We start from the raw sequence: 12,477 nt of genomic DNA, 5'->3' as shown, positions 1-12,477 counted from the left end.
AGCTCTAGTAGCATAATGGCTAAAACACTTGACTGCTAACCAGAAGGCTGGTGGTTCAAACCCACCAGCCATTCCTCGGAAGGAAGGTTGGGTAATCCTACTTGCGTAGTGATACTGCCTCGAAAACCCAAGGAGGGGTCGCTATGAGTCGGGGCTGACTCGCATTAAACTTTAATTGTAAAATCTAATAAATATTGTGGTGGCCAGCATGTTGCTGTGATGCTGGAAGATATGCCACCAGTATTTCAAACACTGGCAAGGTCACCCATGGTGGACAGGTTTCAGCAGACTAAGGTTTTCCAGACTAAGACAGACTAGGAAGAAGAATGTGACCAGGTCTACTTTTGAAAACAAATTGGCTGCTGAAAACCATATGAATAGGAGGGAAACTTTATTTGATATATTTTCAGAAGATGAGTCCTTCAGGTTGGAAGTCACTCAAAAGAAGACTGAAGTGAAATGCCTTTCAAAGTAGAATCAAGCTTAATGACATAAAGCTTTCTGGACCATAATTTGGGAGTTCTGGTGGCAGAGTGCCTAAGGCATTTGACTGTTAACCAGAAGGCTGGCAACTCAAATCCACTGGCCACTCTTCAGAAGAAAGGTTGGGCAGTCTACTTCCATAGTGATACTGCCTCAGAAACCCAAGGAGGAATTGTTATGAGTCAGATCCAACTTGACAGCAGTGATTTTTTTTTTTTTTTTGGACCTTAATTTGCTGAATTGATATGACTCAGAATGAGAAGAAATAGCTACCATCATCCATTAATAATTGGAACAAGAAATACAAAGATTATCAATCTAGGAAAATTGAAACTCATGAAAACTGATATGGAAGACATGATTGATATGAGGCACTAGTGAGCTACAGTGGACAGATATTGCCCATTTTGAATTGGACAATCATATGGTCTATTGGGATGGAGAATTAAGGAGGAATGGTGTAACATTCATCATCAAAGAAGAACATTTCAAGATCTATTCTGAAGGACAAAGCTGTCAATGATAAGATAATATCCATACGCCTACAAGGAAGAAAGACCTGTTAATACTATTAGCATTCATATTTATGCACAAATCATTAAAGCCAAATATGAAAAAAACAAAGATTTTCACCAACTTCTGCAGTCTGAAATTCATCAAATATGCAATCAAGATGCACTTACTGGTGATTGGAATGCAAAAGTTGGAAACAAAGAAGAATCAATAGTTGGAAAATATGGCCTTCATTATAGAAATAAGGGCAGAAATCTGATGATAGACTTTTGTACACCAAACTTATTCATTGCACATATCTTGTTATTATTATTATTATTATTACTGTGACTTGAGTGAAAGTTTACAGGGCAAATTGGATTTCCATTCAACAATACATATACATTTTCTTTTATGATATTTACGGTAATTCCCACACTGTAACAACATTTTCCCCACTTCCTCCCTGTGCCCATCCTTCCCCTTTATTTTTCCTTCTCATACACTCCTACAATCCTAGCTCTATCCCTATGCAAATGTTGTCCCCTTGAACTCATGTACCTGATTCTTCTAATGAGTGCATACCTTCCATGATATTACTGAAAGAAAAAAAAATCAATAAATAAACCATAAGAAATGACTATACTCATGAACCTCACCAGCTGGAGTACAAAGGAATCAAATTGACTACATCTGTGGATAGAGACAATGGAGAATCTCAATATTCTTCATGGCAAGGCCAGGGGTCAACTGTGGAACGAACTGTCAATAGCAAATATGCAAGGTTAAAAGAATGTGAAGAAATTTAAGACAAGTTTATGAGAACCAAAACATGACCTTGAGTATATCCCACCTGAAATTAGAAACCATCTGAAGATTAGATTTGACATATTGAGCATCAGTGACCAAAGACCAGAGGCGTTGTGAGAGGATATCATATATGAAGAAAGTAAAAGATCTTTAAAAAGACAGGAAAGGAAGAGAAGACCAAAATAGATGTCAGAAGAAACTCTGAAAGTTACTCTGAAAAAGAGAATAACTAAAGCAAATGGAAGAAGTGATCAAATAAAACAGCTGAACAGAAGATTTCAAAGGGCAGCTAGAGAGGACAGACTAAAGTATTATAATTAAATGTGCAAAGAGCTAGAGTTGAAAAATCAAAAGGTAAGAACATGCTCAACATTTCTTAATTTGAAAACCTGGAGAAATAACTCAAGCCTTGAGTCACAATATTGAAGGATTGAATGGGCAAAATACTGAGTGATGGAGGAAGCATGAAAAGAAAGTGAAAGGAATACACAAAGTCACTGTATCAAAAAGAATTGGTCAACGTTCAACCATTTCAAGAGGTAGCATATGATGAACAATCAATGGTATTGAAGGAAGAACTCCAAGATGCACTGAAGGAATTGGCAAAAAACAAGGCTCCAAGAATAGATGAAATACCCATTGAGATGTTTCAATAAACGGATGCAATACTGAAGGCACTTACTCATCTCTGGCAAGAAATTTGAAAGACAGCTACCTGGCCAACCAACTGGAAGAGGTCGACATTTTTGCTCATTCCAAAAAAAGATGATAAAACAAAATGTTCAAGTTATCAAACCATATCACTAATATTATATGCAAGTAAAATTTAATTGAAGATAAAACAAAAATGGTCACAGCAATATATTAAAAAGGAACTGCGAGGAACTTAGCCAGATTTAGAAGAGGACATGGAAAGGATTTCATTGCTAATATCAGATGGGCTTGGCTGAAGCAGAGAAAAACAGAAAGTTATTTATCTGTGTTTTACTGACTATGCAAAGACTTTCACCTGTGGGGATCATAGCAAATTCTGTATAACATTATGAATGATGGGAATCCCAGAACATTTCATTTACTCACGAGGAATCTGTACCAAGAGGCACACACTTGCCCTGAATATCTGTTATTTTATAAGCACACTGTCTTGTACTCTTATAAATAGTAAATATCTTTAAAAAAAAATTTAAAAAGGAAAAAGAAAAACCAATAATAAAAAGGAAGAGAGATAATCTCTTAAAAGAGAATGAAATGGCCTGTCCGTACAATGCATGGATACTGATTACTTTCTCATTTTGAACATAAGACAAATAAAATATCTTAGGGAATTAATGTTATTTTTCATAGGTTGGATCATGATGTTTTACTTTATATATAGAATCACTTTATTGGTGATTAAAGCTGAAGAATTTTTAGGAGTATTTTATAGTGTTTAAAAATTATTTTCCAACGTTTTACAGCACAAAAAAATAGAGAAAGGTATACATAGACCAAAAACTACAAATAACATGTGGCAAAATGTTGACCAGGGTTGACTCAAGATTTGGACTATACCAGTATTCATTACACCACTATTCCAACTTTCCATTTTAATATAGCTCATTCTTTGTGAATAAACTGTCAAGCCTAAAATATATTATTAATAAAGGGTTGATGGAAAAATTAATATTCTCTCATCACCAAAGTAACACAAAAATACTGTTTTGTTGTTGCCAATGTTGTTGAAAGGGTGACGTGACTTTTCAGGAATGGTACGCAATTATTATTAATCATCCGTGTGTTTTTGGTGAGATGGAAAATGAAATACCAAACATCATAAAAGTGATCTAGCACAAAAGCACTCTTCTTAGTGGAGATTCTGAGTCTCAGAGTGTGAGAGGAGTGGGAAGGAGATGACATCTTTACTTGCCTTTTTCCTAGTCAATGGTCAGCTGCTTCACAGGGAGGTCCTCACCCAACTCCCTCAGGACTGTAGTTCCTACAGATGCCCTCAAGATTCTATTAGTAAGATTGAGTTTGATCTTTAAAGATTTCCTGTTTTTGTAGAAATAGGAAATTCTTTCTAGCCAAGAGTGATTTTAAGTATTTCATGCTGCTTAAAATGTATGAACATAAATCTGGTATTTCAGAATCTTATTGTTGAAAATTTACCAAAACACTTCTATACAGAAAAAATCATGAACATATTATAAGGCCCCAAGATAATTACAAAGTCTTTATAGTCATTGACTTCTATTGCCTTTTTAGCCATCTTTATTTTAAAATAGTATTATTGTGATTCAAATATGATATAGGATAAAAATTTTTAACAATGAGGATACAGACAAGTATAAAGGACTTGAACAATAATGTACTTATTCCTATTATCTCTAAACCCAAATATGATGTTGTTGTCATGTGGTATTGAGTCAGTTTTGACTTTTAGTGGCCTCATATGGCAGTAGAGTTGCCACATATGATCCTCTGGGCTGTAATCTTTACAGAAGAAGATCACCAACTCTTTCTCCCATGGAACTGGTGGGTGGATTCGACCTGTCAACCTTTGGGTTGGCAGCCAAACACTTAATCATTTGTGCTATCAGGATTTCTCAATGCAAATGTAAAAAAAATAAAAAAGACTCACTGCCCACGAGTAGGATCCAACCCATAGCAACCCCTCTGTGGGTTTCTGAGGAGGCTCATTAGGGAAGTAGATAGCCTGACCTTCCTTCCCAGGAGTGACTGGAATATTTTATCAACTTTCCTACCTGCCCTTCTTTTATAGACATTAATTCAGAGCTAACAGTATTGTTTGCCTGTATTTGTGTGTGCTTATACATGATATTGGATTTTTATAGCTATTTGTGATAATGTTATGATTGTTATGTAAACAACTTGATTTTAATTTCTCTTTATACTTGGTTTGCATGCTTAAATGTGCTAGATATCTTATAGATTACAAATTTGGTCTTTTTTTGGCATGTTTATCTATAAAAAGATAAGTAGGATAATATGAGAGAATAATAAGCAATCCTTTTTATTTTTCTACTAATATAGATTGTTTTGTTTTTTCATATTTGGCATAGAATATCATTTTCAAGTTGAGACTATTAGATCTTTTCCATTGTCTCCGAAATAAGAGTCTCAGAAAGCCTCAGACATTATGTTGAAACCTTTGAGAATGTTAGGAAAGTGATGGATTGAAGCAGGCACTGAAGTGAGTGCCTCTAATTTCTAGCCAAGGATGTTTTAGGAACCAGACACATAGCTTGTGGTTTGCCATATTTTAATAAGGTGTTTCTAGGGTCAGATATTGGTCTCTCAGATTATAATTACATCATTCACATAATATTTAAAACAAATTCTAATTTGTGAGTAAAAATGGCTTAACATTTGGAAAAAATGGAATTAAGAAAATAAGATTAATAATAGAAAATTTAGGAAATGTATATATGTTGACTGTATAAATGCATTTTAACCACGGCATTATCCACAACGGGGATACTCCAGCTTCCCTTCACGACAAGTTGCTCGAAAAGTGTGTCTGGATGTCATTTCCCTATATGGCCATTTACATTTAAATTCAACAGTATCAGATGATCTAGAATAGAGTTTTCTGTCATATTTCCATTTTAACTGTATTTTATATTTTTCCATCTCTTCTTCTGATATTATACATGCATCTGAAAGTAGAGAAAACAAACATGAAAAATAATCAGTGCACAAAGAATGATTTTGAAGTAGAAACAAAATAATGGTTCAGGAATTCTTTCTCTACATCTTTCCAAACTGTCTCTGTGAAAACTCATCATGAATATTTAAATATTCTAAAAAAGGTAAACCTAACTAACCTACCCCATTGCTATTGCATCAATTCTAACTTGTTGAGTACATTTCAACCCCATGTGATACTGAGTAGAATTAGTTTACAAGATTTCTGACTGTAATCTTCATAGAAGCAGATAGTCAGGACTTTCTTCCACAACACTGTGTGGTGACTTCCAATGCTAACTTTTAGGCTAGTCAACACGTACAAACCATTTTCCCTACCTGGGTTCTTTGAAACCGGTCAATGATGCAAAAATGATGTATTATGCGTAATGTGTGATAACTAGATGTTATCGGAGGATCATAATGTGAACTATAATATCAAGAGTTTTACATTAAAGGACATTCACATCTATTGTTTTAATAAAAATTTCAGAAACTATATATCTTTACATGTTAATATTGGAAAACTCTATAGAGTGGTTCTACTCTATGACAAAGAGAGCTGTATTGAGTAAGAATTGACTCAATGGCAGCAGGTTTTCCTTTATTAGGATTTGGAGGTCAATTATTCAACACAATTGTTCTTAACTAATTCACAAATATTACAAATAGAAAAAATATAATGCTCATTACACTGATTTTTTTCAAGGTTTCAAAAAAGGACTGAAGTACTTACCTAAGCATTTTGGTGGTTCTGACCACTCTCCATTCATACATGTTATATGTCTGTTACCCTGAAGTTCATAGAAGGCCTGGCACTGGTACTCCACTGATGTTCCTTGAGCATATACAGGTGCTGGGAATAAAGTCAAGTCCCCGTTTTCAATAGCAGGAGGGGGCCCACATTTTCCCTCTGAATCTAAAAAATATATATAATATTTGATTAATTGAGAGGTCAAATCAATACACAGATTAAGTTGAGTCTAATACAAAGTAAACATAATATGCAATATCAAGATTTGTGTGATTTCTGAGGAAAGAAATGATTCATGGAAGGAATTCTAATCACATAAATTGAGAACTACAGCCTTTCCAGTTCTTCCTTTTATCCTATCTGAAAACACTACTAAGTATATCCTCCTTCCAGTGTTAAGGTAGACATTATTTTCTTCATGAATATATTCTGGAAAATCTATAGTTAAGATAAACAAATAAAGTTTTCTTTTTGTTATATAATGCATTGCAATATCTATTAGATCTCTACCCTTTTTAAAATTTTTATTACAAAGGAAACTTCAACTTCCTGCAAAAATTCAAAGAATAAACTTATTTGTACTTCTGCTAGGTGTAGCTAAACGTTCTGGATGCATTATATAAAACTAAAGGAAGAGCGGTCTGAAAGGTGAAGGAAGAACTGGGACCATGGGACTCAAAGAACGATGTGGGGGTGAGTTATTTGGTTCTCTTTTTGTTTCCTGTATACCCTGAACTAGGCACTGGAGAACTCTGCAACCCAAAACTAATATCCAGTTCAGACAAAATAGTTCTGAGAAGAGCCTACCATCTCTACCAAAGACTGGAAGGTAGCAGCCTTGCAAGGTAGAAATCTTAACAATATGCAACTAACTCTAGAAAATCACAATAGAAGAACTAAAAACCTGTTTTCCCTCCACATGGTGTAATGTCTAAGACTTTTGAGTGCTAACCAGAAGGCTGGAGGTTCCAACCGACCAGCCATTACTTGGAAGGATGGTTGAGCAATATACTTCAGTAGAGATACCATCAGGGAAACCCAAGGAGGGGGTCACTATGAGTCCAATCTGACTCAGTGGCAGTGAGTTTTTTTTTTTTCCCCTTCCACAGGATCATCAGGGCTGAGTTAGGGGCCTAGACTTCCATCCATGTGGTGATATAACAAGAACCTGTCCCCTATCCACTTTCCACAGGGTCAGTGAGGCCAAGTGGGTAACCTGGTTTGCACCTGGCATGGCAGTGATGGAAGTCTGTTAAAATATCACATTTAAATAAAATTCAGAGTTTTAAAACTTAATACCCAAAATATACAGAGTATCACTGACAATCATAATATCAAGAATGGGTAAAATCTCAAAAAGAAAAGACATTCAATAGATGCCAACACTGATATGATTCAGATGTTGAGATAATTTGACAATGATGGTTAGAACCTGATGGAGAATATGTAACTAGAAATAAAATTTAAAAAAATCATTTATGAGCTTAATTCTAGAGTGGAGATAACAGAAGAATGAATCTAAAACTTGATGATAAAAATGAATATTAACCAATCTGAAAACAAACAAAATAAATAGAATTTCAGGTTTCTGTGGTAAAATTAAAAAAAAAAAAAAGTGGAGTTCCATAATGATAGAAGAAGGAGGGTAGAGCTAAAAAACAATAATTAAAAATATAATGTCTGAAAATTTCCCAAGGTGGTCAGAAAAAATAAACCTGCATGTTCAAAGAGCTGAACAAAGTCCAAAGACAAACCCAGAAAAATTTGTGCAAATACACATCATAATCAAATGTCTGAAAAGTAAAGTAAAAGAAACAATCCTTGAAAGCATCTAGAAAGAAATTATGCATTACCTACAGGGGAACATGGATTCAAATGACTGGGTTTCACATTTGTAATACACAGAGGTCAGAAGGATGTGATAACGTTTTTCAAAATCTGAAAGAAGAGCTGTCTCCTGTAATTTCTATATGCCGAAATGCCATCCTTAGTAATAATAGGGAAATTAAGTCACTTTCAAGCAACAGAAAAGTAAGAGAATTTGCCTCCAGCAGATCCATCTTTATGGATGCCTAAATTAATATTTTCAAATAGAAAAGAAATCATAATAGAAGGAGAAGTGAGACATCAGGAAGGAAGAAAGAAAAATGAAATAGATTGAAAATAATGTGGGTAAATATGACTATCTTTCTCCTCATGAGTTTGTTGAATTTGTTTGCCTGATGAAACTTAATGAAATCTTCTGATATGGTGCTCTGTGTATGGAAAGGAAGTACTTAAGACATTTCTATTTAAAGCAATGTTAGGAAAATGGAGTAACTGGGTAAGATGGAAGTGAAAGTTAGAGATTTTATGTGAAATAGTACAACAGCCATACAAATAGACAGGAAATTACCTATGTATATTGTATTGCTAAGCATAACCACTAGATAAAATAAATATACAAAAAGATACACCAAAAGGCAGTATAGATAAATCAAAATGAAATTCTTAAAAATATTCAAGAAACCTTCAAAAAGGCAAGAAAATGTAAACAGGAATGAGAAACAGGAAAAACACACAAAACAAACAATAAAAAGCCCAATAGAAGCCCTCACATAACAAACGTTACTTTAAATGTAAATGGTGCAAATATACCAGTTAAAAGACCAAGAAAAACTGGGCGAATAAGAACAAGACACAACAATATCCTATCTACAAGAACTCTTTTCAAAACCAGAAACATAGATAGCTTCAAAATTGTTGTTTGTTGTTCCATGCCTTCAACTTAGTTCTGAGTCATTACCCTATGGAAAAGAGAATGAAACCCTACCCAGTCTGCACCACCCTCACAATCACTGCAACATTGTAGCCCATTATTGCAACCACTGCCCATCTATTGTGTAGAGGATCTTCTTCTTTAGCTAATCTTCTACTTTACCAACCATGGTGCCCTTTTCCAGGCACTGGACCATGCTAATAACCTGTCCAAAGTAGGACACTTCTAAGGAGCATTCTGGCTGTACCTCCAAGTTCATGCTTTTGTCTGTCCATGGCATATTCAATATTCTTCACCAAAACCATGATTCAAAGGCATGAACTCTTCTTTGTTTTTTTCTTTGTTCATTTACCAGGTTGTACATGCATATGAGATGATTGAACAATACCATTCCTTGGGTCAGGCACACTTTTTTCCTCAAGGTCACATCTTCCTTGTTAACACTTCAAAGAGATCTTTTGCATAATATTTGCCCAACAGAATAAATCCATATTTTATTTCTATGATGTTGCATTCATGGACATTAACTGTGGATCCAATTAAAATAAAATCCTTGAAAACTTCAGTCTTTTCTCCGTTTGTCATGATGTTGCCTATTGGTCTAGTTTTGAGAGGTTTTGTTTCTTTATGTGGAGGTGTATTCCAAACTGAAGGTGGTAGTCTTTAATCTTCATTGGTAAGTAGTACAAGTACTCTCTATTTTCAGCAAAGAAGATTTGTCATCTGCATATCAAGGGTTGTTAATGATTTTTCCTCTAATCCTGTGCTACATTCTTCTTCATATGGTCCTTCTATCAGATTATTTGCTCATCATACAGATAAAATAACAGTAATTAAAGGCTACAAGTCTGACATATAACTTTCCTGATTTTAAACCATGCAATATGCCCTTGTTCTGTTCAAAGAACAGCATCTTGGTCTACTTACATGTTCCTTACAAGCACAATTAAGTGTTCTGGAATTTCCATTCTTCTCCATGTTATTTATAATTTGCTATAATCAACATAGTGAAATATTTTTGCATAGTCATTAAAACACAAGTAAACATCTTTCTAGTATTCTTTTCTTTCAGGCAAGATCCATCTGACATCACTGATCTCATATCCACCTAATACCCCTCATTCCATGTCCTTCTCTGAATCTGCCTTGAATTTCTGGCAGTTCTTTTTTAGTATATTTTTGCAATCATTTTTTAATTATTTTAAGCAAAGTTTACTTGAGTGTGAAATTAATGACATTGTTCCATAATTTCTGCATTCTTTTGGTTCACTTTTATTTGGAGTTGGCACAAATATGGATCATTTCCAGTGAAATGGCCAGGTAGCTGTCTTACAAATTTCTTTTTACACAAGAGAGAATTTCCTGCTTTATTTCCTTTGTTGAAACATCTTGATTTATATTTGGTCAATTCCTAGAGTCTGTTTTTCACTAGTTCCTTCAGTTCAGCTTGGACTTCTTCCTTCACCAACATCAGTTCTTGATCATATGCTACCTCCATAAATGGTTAAACTTAAACTAATTCTTTTTAGTACTGTGACTCTATGTATTCCTTATATCATCTGTTGAGTCTTACTGTGTCATTCAGTACTTTGCCCATGTTTTTGTTGGTAGGTGCCGTTGAGTCATTTCCAACTCATAGTGACCCCATGCACAGCAGAACGAAACACCACCCAATCCCGCTCCAGCTCCATGATCCTTGCTATACTTGAGCCCATTGTTGCAGCTACCGGGTCAATCCATCTCATCAAAGGCCTCCACTCTTTCATCAGCCCTCCACCTTACCAAGCATGACATCCTTCTACAGAGAATGGTCCCCTCCGACAACATGACCAAACTAGGTGTGACGAAATCTGGCCATCCTCGTTTCCAAGGAGCATCTCGGCCGCACTTCCTCCAGGACAGATGTTAGTTCTTTTGGCAGTCCATGGTACTTTCAACATTCTTCACCAGCACCACATCTCAAAAGCATCAACTCTTCTTTGGTCTTCCTTATTCATTATCCAGCTCTCACATGCATACAATACGATTGGAAATATCATGGCCTGTATCAGGCGCACCTTAGTCCTCAAGGAGACATCCTTGCTCCTCAGCACTTGAAAGAGTTCCTTCTCAGCCAACCTTCCCAGCGCTACGCGTTGTCTAACGTCCTGACTGCTGCTTCTGTTAGCATCGATTGTAGAACCAAGCAATGTGAATTCTTTGACAACCTCAATCTTTTCTCCATTTATCATGATGCTGCTTATTGGTCCAGTTGTGAGGAATTTTGTCTTCTTTATACTGAGATGTAATCCACACTGCAGACTGTATTCTTCAATCTTCATCAGTAAGTGCCTCAAGTCATTCTCATTTTCAGCAAGCAAAGCTGTATCTTCTGCATATCTCAGGTTGTTAATGATTCTTCCTCCAATCCTGATGCCACATTTTTCTTCATATAGTCCAGCTTCTCAGATTATTTGCTCAGCATATAGATTGAATAAGTATGGGGAAAAGATACAACCCAGACACATTCCCTTCCTGATTTTAAAACATGCAGTGTCCCCTTGTTCCATTCAAATGACAGCCTCCTGGTCAGTGTACAGGTTCCTCACGAGTACAATCAAGTGTTTGGGAATTCCCCTTCTTCTCAATGTTATTCATAATTTGTCATGATCCACACAATCAAATGCTTTTGCATAGTCAATAAAATACAAGTAAACATTTTTCTGGTATTATTTGCCTTGAGCCAAGATCCATCTCACAGCAGCTGTGATATCCATTGTTCCACATCCTCTTCTGAATCCAGCTTGCACCTCTGGAAGTTCTCTATCAATATACTGCTGCAACCGTTTTTGAATTATCTTCAGTAAGATCTTGCTTGCGTGCGATGTTAATGATATTGTTTGATAATTTCCACATTCTGTAGGATCACCTTTTGTTGGAATGGGTGCAAATATGGATCTCTTCCAGTCAGTTGGCTAGGTAGATGTCTCCCAAATCTCTTGGCATAACCGAGTGAGTGCCTCCAGTACAGCATCCATTTGCTGAAATATCTCAATGGGTATTCCGTCAATTCCTGGAGCCTTGTTCTTCACCAATTCTTACATTGGAGCTTTGACTTCCTCCTTCAGGACCATTGATTCTAGATCATATGCCACCTCCTGAAATGAATGAAGATCGACCAGTTCTTTTTGGTACAGTGACTCTGTGTATTCTTTCCATTTTCTTTTGATGTTCCCTGCATCATTCAATGTTTTGCCCTTAGAATCTTTCAATATTGCAACTCGAGGCTTAAATTTTTTCCTCAATTCTTTCAGCTTGAGAAATACTGAGCATGTTCTTCCCTTTTGGTGTTCTAACTCGAGATATTTGCACATTTCATTATAGTAATTGGCTTTTTCTTCTTGAGCTGCTCTTTGAAATCTTCAGTTCAGCTCTTTTATCTTGTCATTTCTTCCATTTGCTTTAGCTACTCTCCACTCAAGGGCAAGTTTCAGAGTCTCTTTTGTCATCCATT

At 35.6% G+C, this 12,477-nt stretch overlaps 1 protein-coding gene across 1 annotated transcript in view; it reads right to left on the bottom strand.

Moving 5' to 3' along the window:
* Positions 1–5,247: 5,247 nt before the first annotated feature.
* Positions 5,248–12,477, bottom strand: part of LOC103197278 (complement factor H-like) — a 37,718-nt gene continuing 30,488 nt past the window's right edge. Inside the window, exons 12-13 of the mRNA XM_007941177.1 lie at positions 6,209–6,391; positions 5,248–5,444 (exon numbers count right to left, since the gene is read on the bottom strand). Of these exons, the coding sequence (XP_007939368.1) occupies positions 5,248–5,444; positions 6,209–6,391 (380 nt within the window). The remainder of the gene's footprint in view (positions 5,445–6,208; positions 6,392–12,477) is intronic.

Source organism: Orycteropus afer, unplaced genomic scaffold, assembly GCF_000298275.1.
Source record: "Orycteropus afer afer isolate SDZICR_OR568_19922 unplaced genomic scaffold, OryAfe1.0 scaffold00075, whole genome shotgun sequence".
Taxonomy (NCBI): Eukaryota; Metazoa; Chordata; class Mammalia; order Tubulidentata; family Orycteropodidae; genus Orycteropus; species Orycteropus afer.
This window is presented reverse-complemented; position numbering and strand designations above follow the sequence as displayed.